At 54.1% G+C, this 19,699-nt stretch overlaps 1 protein-coding gene across 6 annotated transcripts; it reads right to left on the bottom strand.

Annotated features, from left to right (window-relative positions):
- Window positions 1-248: 248 nt before the first annotated feature.
- LRRC32 (leucine rich repeat containing 32) lies at window positions 249-19,689 on the bottom strand. 6 transcript variants are annotated; one of them, XR_003125069.3, is made up of 5 exons: window positions 19,549-19,689; window positions 15,487-15,838; window positions 14,734-14,821; window positions 8,284-11,106; window positions 249-1,993 (listed from the first exon to the last, which is right to left on the bottom strand). XR_003125069.3 is itself a non-coding variant. In XM_035704106.2 (4 exons), exons 3-4 carry the CDS (start codon window positions 14,815-14,817, stop codon window positions 9,202-9,204), a joined length of 1,989 nt encoding a protein of 662 aa, XP_035559999.1. In that variant the 5' UTR covers window positions 14,818-14,821; window positions 15,390-15,838; window positions 19,549-19,689; the 3' UTR covers window positions 7,120-9,201. The 6 variants fall into 6 exon arrangements, 5 of the variants coding, with proteins under 5 accessions (XP_035559999.1, XP_035560000.1, XP_035559998.1 ...); XM_035704106.2 differs by lacking the exon at window positions 249-1,993 and having other exon boundaries at window positions 7,120-11,106; window positions 15,390-15,838; XM_035704107.2 differs by lacking the exon at window positions 249-1,993 and having other exon boundaries at window positions 7,120-11,106; window positions 15,447-15,838.
- Between the last annotated feature and the right edge of the window lie 10 nt (window positions 19,690-19,699).

Genomic DNA, 19,699 nt, shown 5'->3' with positions numbered 1-19,699 from the left:
GTGGGCAGTGTGTGTACATGTGTGTGTGTGTGTGTGTGAGGGGGTGTCCCTGGAACCTGCTGTAGGCCAGGCAAGGAGAGGCCTGGCTGAGGCAGATGCTGCTGTGGGGAGGGTATCAAGGGAGCTGTGGGAACAATGAAGTCATTAAATGACTGTATACCTAGAAAACCCAAGAGTCTCTAATAGAGAAACAGAAAGCAAAAACACATGCAGAAACAAAAGAAACAAAAGACTTTATTTGAATGAAGAAAAAAATTGATAAGGCTATTGGGTGCAAGGTAAATATTAAAAACCACTTTTCTCTGTTTTGAAAACAAACACATAAAAATGGAAATAGAAAAATATTCCATTGACAATATTGCCAAAAAGCACAAAATAGTTAGGAATAGATTAAACAAGAAAGGCACAGGGCTAACATGAAAAAAGCTTGTCGAAGGATTGAAAACAAGTTCTGAACAAATAGAGAGACATACCATAGTCTTGGATGGGAAGCTTTGATATCCCAGAAATGTCAAAACTCCCCAGATCAATTCCAAACAGCATGAAATGTTTATTTGGAAGAATTAATGCCTGAAAATAGCCAAAAATTTATGGATGATAATAGCAATGCAGGAGGACTTACCTTATACATCTCAGAACAAACTCTAAAATCAATCACTAGAGCACTAATAGAGGAATAGATCTAGATCAGTGAAATATACAGAGGAGGAAATCCAGAAATAGACACGAAACATATATCAGAATTTAATATTTGATAGAGTAACCTTTGATTATTTAGTAAATGATGCTGGCACAATCACTCTTCATCTGGAAGCAAAATTTGACCAATTACCCAACTGCATAATCAAAAATCCATTTCAGATTATTTAAAGATCTAAGTGTAAAAAAAATAAAAGAAGAAAAAAAATTTAGAAGACTATACGAACAATCTGAGTGAAACAATTGAATCAAGCTACAAAGGAGAAGTGAGGCCGAAAAGCATTGTGGGGCAAAGATACACAATCACAGTCAACAGACAAAGGAGAGCTTTGGAAAACATTTGTTATAAAAGTGCTAGATAAAGTTGAATAACTACAGTGTACAATGAGGTTTACAAATCGACAAGGAAAAGATAACAGAAAAATGGGCAAAGGATAAAAATGGATGTTTCATGGAAGAACCCATCCAAATGGCAAACAAGGAAACGAAAAGCTGCTCAGATCCAGCAGTAGAGAAATGTGATTTAATGTAACAATGAGAGGGCCGCCTGGGTGGGGGTGCCTGGGTGGCTGGCTGCCTTGGGCTCAGGCCAGGATCTCCTGGGATCAAGCCCCAAGTTGGGCTCTCTGAGCTCAGCAGGGAGTCTGCTTCTCCCTCTCCCATGGTGCTCCTGTTCTCTCTCTCTCTGTCTCAAATAAATAAAAATAAATCTTTAAAAAAAATAATAACAATGAGAGACGACTCTCTAGACGTCTCTCTTTATATCACCCGCATTCTGGCAGGGAAGTGCAGAAAAGATACTCTCATAAGTTGTTTATGGAAGGGTGAAACAGGACTCTTTTTAAAAAGTAAGATTTATTAAAATCATATACATCATATATATAATATCTATCCATTGATCTAGAATTTTACCTGTAAGAACTTATCTGACAAATACAACTCCCAGAGATATGGGCATATGAACAAGGATGTTTTTGCAGCATGTTTATAGTTGAAAAAAAAAAAGATTAAAAAGTGAATGTTCCATTAAGTGGTAAACAGCTGAATAAATTATGGAATATTCACACTATGGAATATTATGTACCGTCAAAAATGAATTAGAGGGGAGGATTTCCTTGAAGTATTGTTCAATTAAAAAAGCAAGATGCAGGGGCAGCCCGGGTGGCTCAGTGGTTTAGCACCTCCTTCAGCCCACGGTGTGATCCTGGAGACCCGGGATCCAGTCCCATGTTGGGCTCCCCGCATGGAGCCTGCTTCTCCCTCTGCCTGTGTCTCTGTCTCTCTCTTTGTGTCTCTATGAATAAATAAATAAATAAATAAATAAATAAATAAATAAATAAATAAATAAATAAATCTTAAAAAATAAAAGCAAGATGCAGGAAAACATACTTACTATGATCCTATTTTTATAAAACTATGATACATGTATGTGTGTATTCGCAAATAATTTAAATGTGTCTGTCAATGATAATTATGGAGAAAACACACAGGTGTTACTAAACCCACATAGATATGAGAAGGTTTGAAGTTACCTAGGATGGAAGAGAAGGGTTGGTCCAAGCTAATATGGTTGGTGCCGGAATGGAGGAGGGCGCCAAGCCCATGCTACCTGCCTCCCCCACCGGTCCCAGAATTCAAAAGCAAGGGTCTTTGGAACTGGACTCTCACCCTGCAGCCTAGCCCCCCCACCCCCACGCTGCTTGACTCCTGGGCCCCCTCCCTTGGCGATCACTCCCACTAATCTGTATGTGGCCTTTCCTATTTTTCTAGTGATTCTAGAATAGCACAGTCAACGCATTGCGAGGCAGAGAAGACAGAGAAGGTTTCAGTGGAGGGGGCTGCTTTCAGTGCATGAAAACTGGCCTCGGGGTCTAGCACGCGGCTCTTACTCTCCTGGGCATTCTGGCAACTCCACAGGAAGGAGGGCCAGAGGCGAGAAGGACTAATACTAATCCACTCTCTCAACAAGTCCTCCTCGAGGCTCAGCTTCTAGCCGGAGTCCTCAGGGAGGACATCTCAGCCTGCCCATCTCGACTACACCTCCCTGCTGTGTCCGGCATAGGACTCATCACAGGTGCCGTGCTGTCTTGATCCGAGTGCGCGTGTGTGCGCGTGCAAGCCCCGGTGTGAACGTGCATCTCCTCCAATAGGCAGCGAGTGCGGCGAGGGGCGGGATCGCGTTTGCCCAGCACCTAGTGTGAGTGAAGCCGCTTAAGAAACGTCCCTTGAATGTAGTAATTCGCTTACTCACTTGTTCTCCTTCTCATTGACTCACTCTTCTATTCATTCCTTTATACATTTATTCCCTTGTTCATTCCAGAAACATGTGCTATTGGCCAGTGATTTTTCCCTTGATCTGAGTCTTCCACTTTCTGGGGTGGCTTTCGGTGGGGCGCTGGAGGGTGGGGTGGGGTTGGGACATGACTGCCGAATTCCAGGAACACATCCACGGCTTGGATGAGTCCGAAGCTCTCCAGGGAAGGAAGGACGATTCCAGGAGGCTGGAAGGCTGGGATGGAAAGTGCTGAAGGTCCAGAGAGGACAAAGTTGGGAGTCTGGGGAGGAGGCTGGCATAGGCACACTCCTGTCTGCCCAGTCCAGACCCAAGTTTGCTTGGCTCCCATTTGTTCTGCCTGGAAGAGCCTCTCCCCACCTCCGTGAGCTGAAATCCTAGCCTTCCCCGCCTGGCCAGCCCAGATGTGCTCCAAGCCTCCCTTCACTCCTCCAGCTGGAAGGGCCGCTCCCTGCTGCAAACAATCTTCCAGAGCACAAAATCTGGACCTCCCTCACGGCGCTGACCACTTCCTGCCTGTGATGTGGTGTGGCCTCTCCTTCCACCCAATAGGCAGAGGCCCTTTCTGGCTGTTCCCAGGAACCCTGCAGGGCCTGGCACAGAGTGGGTGCTCAAGCGACTCGGGCCTACAATGTGAACAGCACTGTGCATTTGGTGGGCAGTGACTATGACCCCGTTTTCGGGATGAGGAAATGGAGGCACAGACAAGTGGCAGGACTTGCCCTTACACCCAAAGCAGAGCCTAGACTTAGCCCTGCATTTCTGGTCCTGGAGGCGAGGCTCTTTCCAGGGCAGAGGGAGGTGGGAGGAGGGTGGGGTGGGGTGGGAGCTGGGTCCTGAGAACCAGCAGGCCAGAGAGATTTGAGTTCGAATGGCCAAGTTCAGGAAAAGCACAGCTGGGGAGGAGCCAAGGTATTTATTATGCTTGGTCTCCTGCTCCAAACAGAGCTGATGGATGGAGCTGCTCCAGTTCCTATAAACAGCTCGGGCCTCACTCCCTCTCTCTCCCCTCTGCTCCTCCCCACCCTCAGCTACCACGGCCCCAACTGCTTCTGGGTTAGGAGGGGGATGATCAAGGGAGGGAAAGGAGAGATGAAGAGGGGGAAGGAGGAAGGGAAGAGAAGATAAGACAGGGTCCCAGAGGCAAGAAGAAAGTGGAGGGAAGTAGAGGATGTCGAGAGAAGATTTTTCCTTTGCCTCCTCACTGGTCACTGCTGCCCTGGGCAGACCACATCCTGCATCCCCCTCTGTGTCCTCCACGTCCCCTGCACCTGTCTGAGAAGCCCACGACCCCCTTCTCTATCTGAGGGCCGATCTTAATCCCTACAAATGTCTAAGTCCTGCAGGGCTGGGGTCCTGCATTCAGGAAACCTTTTCTGAACTCACAGTCTGTGTTGGCTCACAGGGCCTGGGGACACAGAGAGGGCTGAGGTAGAACTTCCCTCCAGGAGTTCTTAATTTGGTGGCATATCAGGCAGAGATCCTCATCACTGTGGCCCACAGCAGCCTGGGGCTGTAGAGGAAAATCAGGGCAGACTCCCCAGAAGAGGTGGTACAGGCCAGGGTTGACATAGGAGTTTGGCAGGTGGGTCAGGGCGGGTGAGACATTTCAGGTGGAGAAGGTGGGAGAGAGCCTGGTGTTGGGAGGTGGGGAACCCCATGGTTAAGATTGCTGCTCTGGAGCAGGGCATACCTGGGTTCCAGTCTCAGCTCTCATGCTTTACAGCTGTGGGACCTTGAGTCTCAGTGTCTTTATTTTTTTAAGATTTTATTTATTCATTCATGAGAGACACAGACAGAAAGAGAGAGGCAGACACACAGGCAGAGGGAGAAGCAGGCTCCATGCAGGAAGCCTGATGCAGGACTCAATCCCGGGACCCCAGGATCGCGCCCTGGGCTGAAGGCAGGCGCCAAACCACTGAGCCACCCAGGGATTCCCCAAGTCTCACTGTCTTTAAAATGAGGTTAATAGTAATAGGAATCTCTTCAAAGATGATAAGAATTGCATATAACAATGTACATCAACTGTTTGGTGTAGGGCCAACCGGAAATGGCCAATAATTGTCAGCTCTGAGCACAGGGGCGGAGGTGGCCAGAGAGAGATGGACTGCAGGGTCCTTGTGAGCTGCCTGAAGGGCAGGGGCACAGAAAGCAGACCTTGCCTCCCTGGAGGGTGGGGGTAGGGGTGTGACAGCACAGGGGACCAAGAAGTTGAGGCAGTTCGTGGGCCCTGGGTGCTGCCTTCCTTCCCTCCTGCCCACCAGGCCTGTAGCCTGGCTCCTGCGGGGCCCCGCACCTCCAGGAGCCCCATAACAGCTTACTGAATTGAATGGGCTGGGTGACCTGGCACCGCAGGCTGCGACATGGGTAGCCGAGGGCCTCCCCTCTCTCTGGGACTTGCCGGATGCTCTGATGACCTAGTTGGCAGCTGTGTCCATGTTTGGCTGAAAACAGGAATTTCTGCCTTGTTGGGGGTCTTGGCCAGGTGAACAAACTCCCCTGTTTGCCAGGAAAAGGGGCCAGGGACCTGGTGGGCTCCAGCTGGATTGGAGGTCTGCAGAGCCCTGGGCTGAGTGCAGCCTATGCTCTTGACTTCCCTTAGGCCTTCACTGAGCACCTGCTATGTGCCAGCGAACTGAGTCACATGCCTTCTCACCCCCCAGCCCCATCTATGAAATAGGCATTTAAAATTATCCTTTGGAGTAGGAACTGGGAGGGGAGAGGTCAGGGCCCAGAGAAGCTGCCATGGAGAAATCTCCAGGATGTTTGGGGGATAAAGGAGGTGGAGCATCACTGAGCTGGAATTTGTGGGAGAGGAAGTAAGGAAGGGAAAGTAGGTGCCGCCAAAGAGGGCAATGTCTGGGTGTCAGGCAGCTAAGATGGGGAGACAGGGCCACATGAGGACAGGCACAGGGGTCTGCAAAGTAGAGGGTGGGGAATGCCCTGCCCTCTTGACTCCACCTCAGAGCCCCTCAGCCCCACCCCCACCATGGGTGAAGTGGCTCTTGTCCCTTCCCCAGACCTCACAGCCCACACCCTCACCATCCAGCTACCTTCCAGGAACCAGGAAAGCTCTTCTTCCTACCCTCACCCCCTGCTCCCTGGCTCTTCTTCCAAGGTCAGTCTTGAACTGCGGCCTGGCCACTCACTCAGTTCTCTGGCCATTGGGAGACCTTTAGCTCTCCAGCCGGGGAGGCCTCTGGGATTCAGGGTATCAGGGCCAGATGCTCAAGGCCGGCTGGGGCCGGAGCCAGAGATGTGGGCATCATTAGAGCAATGGAATGGCTATGACAATGAGGGTGATGACATTCCTGAGGGAAGACGGCCTGGGACAGAGTCCTGGTGATCGCCATTCAGATGGCTTGAGGAAGGTGATCCCGTAGCAGAGTCTGAAAAGGAGTGGACTGAGAGGAAGGCAGAAACCACGTGTGGGAGGCCTGGATGCCAGGAGAGTGTGCCAAGGGGAGGGCATGGGTGACGGGGATGATGGGGTGAGGGACCCCTGCAGCGAGGGGTCGAGAAGGGGCAGTCCAGAAGGTGCACAGAGTTCAGCAAAGGATCTTCTTGGTGACCTCAGCCAGGCCAGCGTGGGAGTGGGGTGGGTAAAGTTACCCCAGGCGAGTTGAGATTGGAGGGGAGAAGGAGGGGGCTACTTCGCCAAGAAGTTTACCCATGAAATAAGAGAAGGAAAGGGAAAATGGCTTAGGGGTCTTTTTACTATTTTTCAGATCGGCAAGTCTTCCACACAACCACTAGGGGAAAGGAAATCACGGAGAGAGAATTGAGCCTGCAGAGGGGGCCCCAGAGGGCGGGTAGGACAGACAGGATGGCCTCTGCCATGAGGCAGGGGGCTGGGCACAGGGGCTGCCCAAGCAGGAAGGGCAGGGTGGGGTCAGCACTGGTTGAGTGAGAGGATCAGGGGGATGGCAGAGGAATGAGGGCTGAGGCCCCAAGGGCAAGGGCGGTGAGGATCCAGAGCCTCAGTCTCCCCTCAGCGGCCCTCAGCCCATCTCCCCAGGGGTTTGCCATGAAGATTCAAAGACCCGGATGGAAGTAGAGGGAGCAGGGTTCAAGTGGATGCAATAATGCCCATGATCTGCAACAAGGAGGACGCTGGCAGGCCCCACTGTTTCTCCAAAATTATTTTTTTAATACATTCATGTGGGTTATACAAAGAGCTGGTCCCCAGGCCACACTGTGGCCTGGCTCCTGGAGGTGAGAGCAGCATTGTGTAGTGTTTTCAAAGATCAGGCCTGAAGGGGCCCACCCCGTCACTCCAGGCCTGAGGAAGAGTGTTTCTGTGCAGTGAGCACCTGTGGTTGTGATTCCCAACCAGGACTGGGTCCACCTGGCTGCCCCACACACCACCAGGGCCCCAGGCTGGGGCCAGGACACCAGCTTCTAGCCCCAGCTCTGCCACTGACTCCCTGAGTCCTTGACCCTCTCTGGGCCTCAGTTTTCTTGTCTGTAAAATGGGGCAGAGAGAGGGCTGTTTTCATTGTCTCACACTTTACCAAGCACCATCATGAGCCAGACCACGGGCCAAGCATAGGTAAGATAGTGAAGACAACAACAGAGGGTCTTGGGCTACCCCCAGGGCTTCCTAGACAGCCCATGATTCCAAGGCCATGAGGAATAGAGGGTTATATCTAGATGGGTTTTTCTACCACTTTTCTAAGGGAAAAAGTCCCTGCATGATGAGGACCCAAAAGTGTTTGGGGCCAGCATTATCTTGTCATATGACAGCTGAGAGAGAAGAAAATCACTCAGGTCCAGCTCCCAATTTCCCTTGACACCCTCAATGAGGTCTGAATCCACTTTTGTCACAGGCTTTGCCACTGGCTCGTGAAGCTCTGAGCAAACTCCATTCTCTTCCTCAGTCTCAGTTTCCCTATCTGTACAATGGGAAGGTTGGACTCAATGGTCTCAAACTGCCAGCTGTGCTCAATGGAGGACCAGGGAATGCAGGAGCAAGAGAAAAAGATGAACACACATCGGTCTACAAAGGAGGGAATAAGGGAAACTGAGGCAGAGAAGGAGAAGAGAGCCTGTGTCTGCCTGCCTGGGAGAGAGAAGGGAGAGGAGTGGGTGGGAATGTGCAGCACAGGATGCTCCCAGGCCCTGCTCCCTCAATGTGGGGCCGTTTCCTGTCCACCTAACAGCAGACAGCCCCCGCAGTGGCAAAGGGCAGGCCCTGGAGACAGGAGGATTTTAGCCTGAATCTCAGGTATGGCATTTCTTAGCTGGAGGACCCTGGAGGGAGTTTTTGTAAAATGGGTTAAAATACCAACCTCAGAGGGCTGTCCGAAAGAGGCTGCCAATGTTCCAGCTGCCAACAAGCCTGGTGCAGAACAGAACCGGATCGCTTGGGTTCTGACTCCTGGCTCATCAGCCGGGGTGGGGCTGGGGATGAACAAGGGGCCTGCGTAGGGAGCTGGGGGGCTAGGGCAATTGTGTGCAACCCCAGCATGCTAGGCAGGGAAAGAGCCTGTCGGGAGCAGGAAATGGAATGGTCCAGCACAGGGCCAGAACCCGGGCAACAGCCTCTTAATCAGGCTCTGCTGGAGCCGCTGTGGCCTCAGAGCTGAATCCAAGATGTACTCATGTGGCTCCAGTTCTCTTCCGGTCACAAGCTCTACATGTTCCAAAGAAGCTGAAAGTCATTATTGGAAGATGTGACAAACAGTCTGCTTGGAAACGTCTCAGACCAGTCTTGTTGGTCTTGTCCCTCCTGTGCTCCGGCCCCACCGGGGCAGGACTCTCCATAACTCAGCAGCCCTGGAACTTCCACACTCGGCGTGGTCACTGCATGGCTTTGGGACCACCTCCCCACCAGGACTGGGGGACACTCGAGGGCAGGGATATGTCTCATTCACCAGCGTCCCCAGTGCCCAGAGCAGGATGTGGCACAAAACATGCTTGGCAAACATGTGTCGGTCAGATCTGTCAACCTTATTCTCTGTCACTCCTGAAACTGCCTGACTTCCGGCTGCCACAGCTGGACCACATGTGTGGCCTGGGAAGTGGGTTGCCTACCAGTACAGCACGACATAAGGGAAGGAGCCCTGGGCGGGGAGTTAGAGACCAGAGTTCTCAGACTCTGGCTCACTGTGTGACCTTGGGTCAGTCCCCACCCTTGTCCGTGCCTCCGGCACCCCAGCTGACCTGGGAGGTCTCCAGGCTGAGCTGTCCCGCAGCTCCTGGCTTCCCTAAGCTTTGTACTGTTGGTTGAACTTCTGCCGACGGACGCAGCAACAAGTGGCCAGTGTGGTGAGGAGGATGGCAGAGACCAGTGCAAAAGTGAGGATGATAATGAGGTTGACATTCTTGAGTCCCCCTTTCTCACAGTCCTCAGGACGCACGTGGCTCAGGGATACCTCCTCCTGGGAGCCAAAGCGGCAGGTCAGGTCCTGGGTGGCATCCACGTCCACACGGCCCTGGTGCAGCTGGGCAGCCAGCCAGGCATTGCCACAGCAGCTCAGTGGATTCCCCTGCAGGTAGAGGCGCCGGAGGCTGGTCTCCAGGCCGCCCATGGCGCTGCCCGGCAGCAGGCTGAAACTGTTGTTCCGCAGGTCCAGTACCTCCAAGGACACGGCCTGTGTCCAGGCAGGCAGGTGGCTCAGGCGGTTCTCGGCAAGATTGAGCTGCTTAAGGCAGCTGAAGCAGGGCAGGTCTACTTGCAGGATGGCTAGCCCATTGCCCTGCAGGGCCAGGACCTCCAAGGAGGCCTCCAGGCCCGCCAAGGCCCCCGTGACCACATCCAGCCCTGGGTTTGCAGAAAGGTCCAGCTCGGTAAGTGGCGTGTGGAGGAAGGCACCCGCCCGGAGCATCTCCATCTCATTGTCCACCAGGTTCAGGACTCGGAGGGAGGAGATGCCAGAGAAGGCCACACATCCTGAGGGGCTGGGCTCACCTGGCCCCCCACAAGGCCTGACCCGGTTTCCCTGAAGGTTAAGCCTCTGCAGATTGGCCAGGCCACCAAAAGTGTAGGGGGGCAGGTCCCGCAGGGCATTGTCCTGGAGGAGGAGCGTCCGCAGAGACCCCAGGGCCCTGGAGCCCAGCTCTAGCGTCTCCAGCGCGTTGTGGCCGATGTCCAGGTACACAAGGCAAGGCAGGAAGCCCGCGCGCTGCACCTGGAAGGCTCGCAAACAGTTCCGGCTGAGATTCAGGAAGCGAAGGGAGGTCAGGTGCTCGAGAAAGCCCTCAGGGACCAGCTCAATCTCATTGTAGCTCAAATCCAGGTTCAAGAGCTGGGAGAGGGGGTGGGTGCTGGCGTTGCGGCTGGGGTGGGAGAAGGGCAAGGCCGACCAGCCCTCTGAAGGCGCGTGGATGCCCTCGCCCCCCTGGGATGGCCCTGCAGGGAGCCGGATGAGGTTGTTGGACATGTTCAGGTAGATGAGTCGCGGGAGCGCAGCCAAGTCCGGGAAGCGGAGCAGTCTGTTCTCCCGCAGGTCGAGCCAGGCCAGCTGGTACTCAGCCTGGGGCTCTGGGGCCACCTGAAAGGCCTCGATGCTGTTGCAGCTCAGGTCCAGTACCCGCAGCTGCTGGAGACTGAAGTCGGAGATGCAGGTGAGGGAATTCCTGGACAGATTCAGGTGGGCCAGGTGGGGTAGGGCCTCGAAAGCACCGTCCTCGATGTCCATGAGCACGTTGCTGTGGAGGTCGAGCCGCTCCAGCGCGGGCGTGCCCCGGAACGTGTGGCGGGCCAGGCGAGTCAGGCTGTTCTCGGCCAGCGAGAGGGTGCGCAGGGCGGGCGCCTCCCCGAGCAGCTGCTCCACCAGGCCACTGTACAGGCTGTTCCCGGACAGGTCCAGAGATGTCACATGAGGCAGGGGGCCCAGGCTGGGGGCGTTCAGCATGGTGCCCACTGCCAGGTTGTTGTGGGCCAGGTTGAGGTGCTCCAGGTGGGGCAGGGCCTGGAAGACCCCGGTGTAGATGAAGCTGATCTCATTGGTGCTCAGGTCCAGGCGTCGAAGTGCTGTGTAGAAGCCCAGGGGTGAGGCCAGGATGCTCTGCAGCTGGTTCCCAGATAGGTCGAGGGCCTCGATGTCCAGCGGGAGCATCGAGGGGACCTGGAGCAGGCCAAGACCCTGGCACAAGACCTCCTTGTCTACCTGGGGTGGGTTGGAGAGGTCAGGGAGAGCAGTGGGCATTAGTGGACACAGTAAGGGGAGGAACCAGACACATCTTCTAGGAAGGATGTCTCAACCCCAACCCCTACCCAACCCCCAGCCTAGCTTAGCTAGGCCTCTCCTCTGGCTCCCAAGATGCTCCACATTCCTCCACCCCAGCCCAATCATCTCTCATCTGGATGATCCCTAGCTTTCTCCGTGCCCCTGTCTCTGGCACTCAGTACTGTGCTGGGTATCAGGGAGGGACTTAAGGAAGTTTGATGGATACACAGACATAGAAATGACAGACAGACAAGAGGACAGATGAACTCACAAAACACCCTACACTGACTATTGCCCCATTTTACAGGAAACTAAGCCATATATCACCCAGAACCACCCCAAGCCAGAGAATAATAGGACTGAGCAGGAACCTGGGGCCTTCTGGTTCACATCCTGGGTTCCTTTTATGTGCTCAGATAGTTAAATTTACCCAACTGCTGTTACACCAGAAACCATTTTGGGGGAGAAATGTTTCCAAAATGCAATTTGCACTCCTCTCAACAGTTTTTATTTTGGCCTCCTACCCTCAGACCTCATTCAAGCCCTCATTCCATGGGGCAGAGTCCCGGGTCCTAGTGCCTGCCTTTCTCACTGCCTATCCCCAGATGAGACCTCCTTTTTGCTGCTGCTACCTGACCCACTTCCATCAGTGGCCTTGCCCACCATGGCCTGGTCCAGACTGGCCCCTGGAGAGGGGAGGGGGTAGGAAGCAGGGGAAACATGGCCAGGGTCCCAACCCACCTTCTTTGGTGACAAGACTAGGATTTTGCTGTGTGAGCCTCACCAAGTCACATTACCACTCCAGGCTTCTTATCCACAGAGTAACACCTTTCCCCAGCACTGACTCAGTGTATTACATTTTATTTAGCTCATTCAGGCCCACTGTCTCACTGGAGCCTCACAAAAGCAAGCCCATCAGATATGGTCACCCCTCTTTTCAGAAACCCAAACTCAGAGAGGGTAGGGGGCTCTGAGATCACTCAGCTGAGGAGGAGCAGAGCTGGGGTTTGAACGTATATCTGTTTTAGAGCCAAAGGCCAACTTTGTCCTCCTAGCACATGTGACTTCGAAGGAGCCCGAGTTTTTCTTTTTTTTCTGTGCAAATACAATCTCCCTCTCATCTTTTCAAAGAGCCCAGGAATCCAGACTTTTCCAGGAAATGGTCTGACTTCCACAACCACCCAGTGCAGGCCCACTCCTACCCCGGACTCTCTGTATCCACAGACCCCTTCTGACCTCTCCAACTGCCAAATTCCTGGCAATTGCTACAAGAAACCTCCTCTCCATGCTACTCTCTGCTTAAACCCTCCAGGGCAAGTCCAGGACCCTCAGCAGGTTTTAAGGCTGTTTTTAGCCCCTGCAGACCTGTCTCCTCTCCTCCCAGCCCCCTCCAGCCCAGCCCTTGCTGCAGTAACCACACCTGACCACTGCCCTCTGTGCCCTCCCACACCTGCCTCTGGGCCTCCTCCCTGCTGGTCCCCACTCTGGTTATCCTTACCCCTCCCCACCCAGATCTGCAGGGCTTGAGCTTGGTGTTTGGGGCACTGAGCCTGGAGGTGGGGAGCCCTCCCTGGGCTCTGAGGGAGTACCACAGCCCTGTGCTCCCTCTCTCATAGCTCTGGCTCCTGACTGTGGCAGTCTGGGCAGGACATGCTAGGCAGGGAGCTCAGAGTCAACAGGGGTCGGTGTGATGGATGTGGATGCCTTGGACCTGGCCCACTAAAGGTACTCAATAAATTTTTTCAATGAATGAAAGAGTCACGGACACCACAGTGGCTTGGTAAAGGGCTAAGGGACTGAATCATCACCTTTCTAAAAGGAAAAAATAGAGAATCCATGTATTCTAACCAGAGTTAAAGACCAGTAGAGTAAAAAAGACTCTGGCTTGCCCACTTCCCAGATGGGGAGACAAAACTGAAGACAGCAGTGACCAGCACAAGGTCACAGTGAGTGGCGGAGTCCATGGAGCAGGAACACCAGCCTGGGCACTCCCTGCCGGCCCAGCTCTCAGCTCCTTCCCCAGAGCTCCAAGGTGCGTGGGAGGGTGGGAGTGGGATGGGGGGCACAGACCTGCCCTCATGGGACCTGCCCTCGTGGGGCACCTGACTAATCAGTTGTCCTGGTCCTGGCAGTCCAGTCACTTGGCCCTAGCACCTCCAGCCAAGCAGCATCCTCGAGGGTATCGGGCAGCTGAATGCCCCTCTAAACCACATACCTAGCCCGGCCACCTTGCCAGCCCTGCCTGGCTCTTGCCCCTTGGTCCCTCACAACGTCTCCACCAGCTTGGGCCACTAGGTACAGCCTCCTCATCCCTATCCTCAGCAACCCGGCCCATCCTGACTTGAGAAAGAAACAGCAAAAGGAACACCATGACCACCACTGTCATGGCACACTAGTTCTGTGGCAGGCTCCATGGCTGGGTACACAGACCCCTTGCCTCGTTTAATCCTGGCATGCATTATTTACCCTGTTGAACCCACCTAAGGAAACTGAGACTCAGGGGTGAGCTTCCCCTGGATCAGAGAGTCAGAGGCGCCCAAGTACCAGTGCAAGTTCCTTTTCCTACTGTTCTTCAGCACAGTATATAGTATCAGCCAGCACTTACTGAGCATTTGCGGGGGGGGCACTGTACTGGGACCCTCGTTACCCCCACTCTGCCTCACCTCAGGATATTAAAAGCTGCCAGGACACCAGCCTCTGAGAGCTGAGCCAGGACACAAAGCTGGCCAAGCCCAGGGCCTAATACTTGCTTTCTACCCCAGTGCCCATGAGGCCCAGCGGGGGCTGCTGGTAGGCAGGGCGGCACTGGGCTGCCCAACCAGGAGGAAGCTTGCAGGCCAGGGTGGCTCACAGAACTTGGTTTCTAAGGGTGCCCACTGCTCCCTAAGCTCTGAGCTTCCAGACAGAGCCAAGTTCAGAGCTGCCCTTGGACAACCTGCTACCCAAGAAGAAGTTCTTGGTCCAGCAAGTGAGACAGGCTTGGATGCATTCACCAGCTATCCCATTTGCTCAGTATGAGAGTCCAGGACGGGGAGCAAACAGAAGCACATCAGCCTGGGAGCGGTCAGGGTGGGGCTTTCTGGAGGAGGCAGCTTTGGATCTGAGCAGCAATGAGTGAGAGGTGTCCCACCAGGAAAGCAGCATTTGGGCCCAAGTCAAGAAAAGGGGATTTGGCCCAGGAGGGACCCCGCTAGCCAACCTCTAGTTCCCTACACATACACATATTCTATATCACCCAGGGGGTCTGCTGCCCTGCAGGGGCAACTTGGGGAAATAGAGTCCAATCTCAGCCCCACTGGTCCTAGCCGGTTGAACCTGGACAAGCCATCTAACCTCTCTAAACCACAATTTCCAATTCTATCAAATGAGATAGAATGGTACTTACCTGACAGGATTCAGAGTACATAATAAAGTGTTTAAACATCCTAGCAGGTACTCATTAAATGCAAGGTTTAAATGTGTTCAATGCATTCCCTTTCCTCTTCTAACTCCTCTGACTTCTGGCCTGTAGGGCTGGGACAGGAGGACAGTCTCGGGGGCTTAGCCCACCTGGGTGGGGCTGCTTACCATCTTACAGGGCACCTTGTCTCGTTGGGAGGTGGCCAGGCCCAGGGTCAGCAGGGCCAGAAGCAGCAGGATCTGGTGGCTCATGGCTCTGCAGAGGGTGGGGAGAAAAGGGGAACACTGTAAGACCACTGGTTTCCACTGCCAGCCCCCATTGCTCCCATCCTTCAGGGAGCCCCACATCACAGCCAGAGCTGGACAAAAGGTGCTGTGAGTGAGGCAGCCATGGGTGCTGGGGTCTGTAGCCTATCCCAGAGGGTCTCTAGTGCTGGGCCAAGGAGCTAAGCTGTCACTCCAGACAGCGAGAGCTTTGAAACAGCGGTGACTTGGTCAGATGCAGGTTTCAAAAGACCCTACCTGCTGGAAGACCACCTGGAGGGGGTGAGCAGGAGACAGAGGGACTCTAAGGGCTGCCCTGGGCCAAGCTCAGGGCTGGGATGGGGTGAGCTGGGTAGCTAGGCCTCTGACTACATTTCCACCCAGGTCAGAAGCAGATCCCCCATCTTACTTTCTTAGGCCCTCGAACGGAATTCCTCAATCCCCCCACCCCTGGACTTTTATTTTGCCCTTTTTCTTTTGATTTTCTGATTCTGGAGTCCCTGCCATTGTTTGAAGGCTGGGCCTGGAGCCCTGACAGGAAGCTCCGCCAGGAGGCCTACCCTGCCCCCAGCACTGTTGCTGTGGACTTCCCCAGGAGTAGGCTCCAGGCTCTTTACTTTCACTGAAGTTACCGCCAGTGCAGGGGGCCACTCAGACCTGCTGGTGTCTTCTCTGTGTGCAGCTGAGGTGGAGTAAGGGCAACCTCACAGGCCCTGAGCAGAGTTGATTCCCTGTGCTGTTAGGGGCTCACTCACTGAGGACCTGGGCCAAGTGCTAGGAGTACACATCAAGCCTTTTCTTTTCTTTCTTTTTCTCTTCTCTTCTCTTCTCTTCTCTTCTCTTCTCTTCTCTTCTCTTCTCTTTTTTCTTTCTTTCTTTCTTTCTTTCTTTCTTTCTTTCTTTCTTTCTCTCTTTTTATTTCTCTCTCTCTCTCTCTCTCTCTCTTTCCTTCTTTCTTCCTTTCATACTTTAACTGAATGCCTCCTCAAGTTTGGCTCTGTCCTCCGACCTGGGGCCATAATTAAATGCAGAGAAGTGTCAGAATGCATACTGAGTGTTAACAAGGGAGGACACATAAAGCCTTCCAAGAGCACTAGACTCAGTCACCCGTAACTGCTCTCTTTCCCTCCACTGACCTGCTCCTGCTCCTATGGGGCCTTGTACAAGTCTTGAACCTCAGTTTCCTCTTTCCAGGTTAATGCCAATTTGCCTAAGTTTTGCTAAAGATCAAATGAAAGTGCCCTTACAAAGCCCTTATCACGCACCAGGCACTCTTCTCGGTACTTTACATGTATTAACTCACTTAATCCTCATAGTAATCCAAGGACTTGGTTCTAGGATGACGATTCCCATTTTGCAGATGGGGAAACCGAGGCTTGGAGAGATCAAGTAGCAGGACCAAGGCTACACAGCTTACTAGTGGCAGGCCCAGCAATCTGTACCCTGAACCTCTACGCTAGAAGGTTACTCAATAAATGAGCGCTGAGTTGCAACTCTGAAGGGTGCTTTAGAAGAAGAAGCATCTATAGGACCTGTGAGGGCTAGGTCTTCGACTTTTAGGATCCACTACTATCCTTGTGATGAATTTTAAGTGAAGATGGCTACTCTGAGGCTCTTTCTCACCCAAACACACACAGGCCACCATGCTGTGTTTTCAACCCCATTCCCTGGGTTCAGCTCGGGGCCTTGGGCCCCCTGCCCCCCACAGCTGCTCGCCTCTCACCTGTGTTCACAGGAAATTTGGTTCTGCTGTTTAAAAAGCAGAACATCACCACCCATTTGAAAGCTAGTGTGTTCAGAATTGAATGGAAACCTCTCACTGGGACCTTTGAGGCCCTTGGGGAGCGTGCCTGCCCAGCCAGCTCTTCCCCCTCGGCTTCACTTCTCACTGTCCCCTCTCCCACTCTGGCTTATGGCAGCCTCCTATTTCCTTCGGTTCTGTGAGCACCTTTTCACTGCCCTAAACCTTCACTTCCTCCCCTCTCTTGTGCTGAATGCCTCCTCATCCTCTGGGTTTCAGCTTAGATATCACTTCCTCCAGGAAGCCCTCTCTGATTCCCCAAGGCTGGCCAATGTATAGCTCATCCTCCAGGTTCCACAGACTCTGAGGTTCCAGTGGGCACAGCACTGAGCTCTGCGGGGTTAGTTCCTCTGACCCACTCCTGTGGGAAGTGGCCCAGGGCAAAGAGGACTCAGTCTCCCCTGGGATCCATCTCACATCACCAGGCAGGCCAGTGAGCCACTGAGAACTGACACAAGGTGACGGTGGCAAGAGCACTCCTTCTGGACTCTCCCTTCATCTCCCAGACACACTCCTTCCCATCAGCAGGTTACGTCTGCCCTGCCTGAAAAACAGACGCTGGGTCGGCTACCTCCCTCCTCCACCACTGCTCCGCACTGAGGTACCACCACAGCCCTGGGCTCGAAAGCAGCAACAGCCCCGCTCCCACGCTGGCCCCTCCAGGTTGTCCTCCATACACAGCCAGGCTGATGCCTTTAAATCATGTATTGGAGCGTGACTCTCACTGCTTGAGCACTTCCAATAAAATCCAAGCTTTACACAATCTCCTCCCTGACCACATCTCCCATTTGCCTTGCCCTTACCAAATTCTAGCTTTCTCACCATTCCTCAAACATAGCAAGTGCATTCCTACCCCAGGGCCTTTGCCCCTGCTACTCTCTCTGCCTGGAATGCTATTCTCTGGATTCTCACACATTTCATTGTTTCCTTGCATTGATCACTTCCTGCTAATGTATTTTTGATTCTATGAGAACAGGGGTCTATTAAGTGGTGCTCACCAAACATCTATTGAAAGAATGGCAAAGAGAGGGGTAGAAGCTCTACTTCAGGAGGCTGTGAGGTCAGGACAGGAGGGACCTGGCTTAGTTCTGAACCTGAAGGCAGTGCTGCTCAAAGGCGCCCTCACCAGCCCCTCTTCTGCCTGCCAAATCTCTCCCCACCCCCAAGGTGGGCATCTGTGCATCCTGCAGAAGTCCCTCTAGCACGGGGAAATCTGCCCTGGCATCTCATCTGTGGGCACCCTTCAGGACTGCCCCAGACTCGGTGTGTAGCATGTGACTTTCAATAGGGAAGACTGTGGTCACTTAGACCCAGGCTTACATCCAGACACTACTGTGTATTGCGCTCCCCAGGTAAGTCCCTTAACCTTTCAGGGCCTAAGTGTCCCATCTGTACAGCAAGTCTCCTGGTGGCTGTTCTGCCACTGGCTTCCCCTAACCATTGTGATGATAAAGCTGAGAATGGTAATGAAGGTGTCCTGGACACACGGTCTTTCCCACCTGGGGCAATGACCCAGAGGGCCAAACGGCACAGGTGAGGCATGCCGAGGATAGGGGCCCCAGGCCTGCAGACTAGTAGCCTAGGCAAGAGAAGGCAGGAGACATTTCAGGACTCTGGGAGGACCAATACCAGAAAATACCCGAGTGTGTGTGTGAGTGTGTGTGTATGTGAGAGAGAGGGAGGGAGAGTGTGTGTGTCAGGGGGGCAATGCCTACTATTGTAATAAGCCTATCCCTACTATTTCAGGGTGTTAGACACTCTTCTAAGCACATGATCTGTATTATCTCATTTGAAGTCACAACCCAATAAGGTGGTTACCATAATTTCCATTTTACAGATGAGAAAACTGACGTTCAGAAAGAGACCTAGCACACAGTTAGCCGGCTCATAAGCATTTGAGGGTGGGGGTGGGGGGTTAGCCCAGGTCTACATGACCCAAAGGCTGTGTTTTCTCCATCAGGTGCCTAGTAGCCTGCTCCCTATAGAACTGTCCTTATTTTGCCCATGAGGAAAATGAAGCTCAGAGAGGTGACTTACCCAAAGTCACACAGGCAGTAAATAGATGAATTCAGAATCTGGTCGGTCTGCCTCCAGAGCAAATGTTTCCACTACAGCAGGCCAAGATCTCCCTCCCTAACCACATCCAGCGACCCCCCACCGGCACCCCTACCACCCCTACCGACAGGCAGGCTCCCAGGGCTGGGCTCTGGGGTGCTCCTCTCCCTCCTCTCAGCCCCAGTCACCAGCAGAGTGGGGTCCTGGGAGAGCTGCTGTGGACGTTCATACCAAGCAGTGAATCACTAAGGGCAAGCCCCATTCTGGAGACATGTGCATCCCACGGGGGAATTAGACCTTAACCCAAAGGAATGTAGCTGTGATGGCGGAATTTCAGGCAGCTCGGGTGGGGGTGGGGGTCGGGGTCCCTCACATCTTACCACTCACCAAGGAGGCCGGCTTGCGAGCCCCTCGGGGAGAGGTGGGTGCCCCTCCGCCCGGCCCCAATCCCACCCCAGAGTCGGGCCAGCTGCTAGGTGCGGTGCGCGGGGACGCGCCCGGCCGGCGGAGTCCCGCGGCGGTAAGAGCCTTGGATTCAAATCCTGCTCTGCCCTCGACTGGCTGTGAGTTCCCGGGAAAGTGCGTGCCGGCCCTGCTGCCGCAGTTTTGCCATCTGTCAAATAGGAACGCCGGCCTCCGCCTTCGCGGGAAAGAGCAGCTGCGACGGGAGCCTCGGGGGCGAGGGCGGGTCCTGCCGGGCTCGGCGCGTGGGGGGGGGGGGGGCGGGAGGCGCCCGGGATGGAGCCGCGGCGGCCGGCGCTCTGCAGGGGCGCACGGCGGGGTCCCCCGGCCCGGCCCCGGCCCGTCCCGTCCCCGGCCCCGTCCCCGTCCCCGGGCGGCACCTCGCCGGCGGGCGCTCCTACCTGGCTCAGCGCGGCCGCCGCTCCTCTGGCGCGCAGCCCCGGCACATCTTGCGCAAACCTGCCGCCCAGACCCCGGGGTCACGGCCCGCGGCGGCCCGCGGCTGCTCCACCGCCCCACGGGAACCCGACCCGCGAGGGGGCGGCTCGGGCT

The sequence above is a fragment of the Canis lupus genome, chromosome 21, assembly GCF_003254725.2.
Source record: "Canis lupus dingo isolate Sandy chromosome 21, ASM325472v2, whole genome shotgun sequence".
In the NCBI taxonomy this organism is placed as follows: Eukaryota; Metazoa; Chordata; class Mammalia; order Carnivora; family Canidae; genus Canis; species Canis lupus.
The sequence above is the reverse complement of the archived record's forward strand: the minus strand, read 5'-3'. Positions and strand labels throughout refer to the sequence as shown.

Excerpts from the sequence above, each read along its gene's own strand:
- LRRC32 (XM_035704106.2), bottom strand. The coding sequence starts at position 14,817 with ATGAGCCACCAGATCCTGCTGCTTCTGGCCCTGCTGACCCTGGGCCTG. Across the intron at positions 11,107-14,733 it reads ACAAGGTGCCCTGTAAGATG|GTAGACAAGGAGGTCTTGTG; the intron begins GTAAGCAGCCCC and ends AACCCACCCCAG.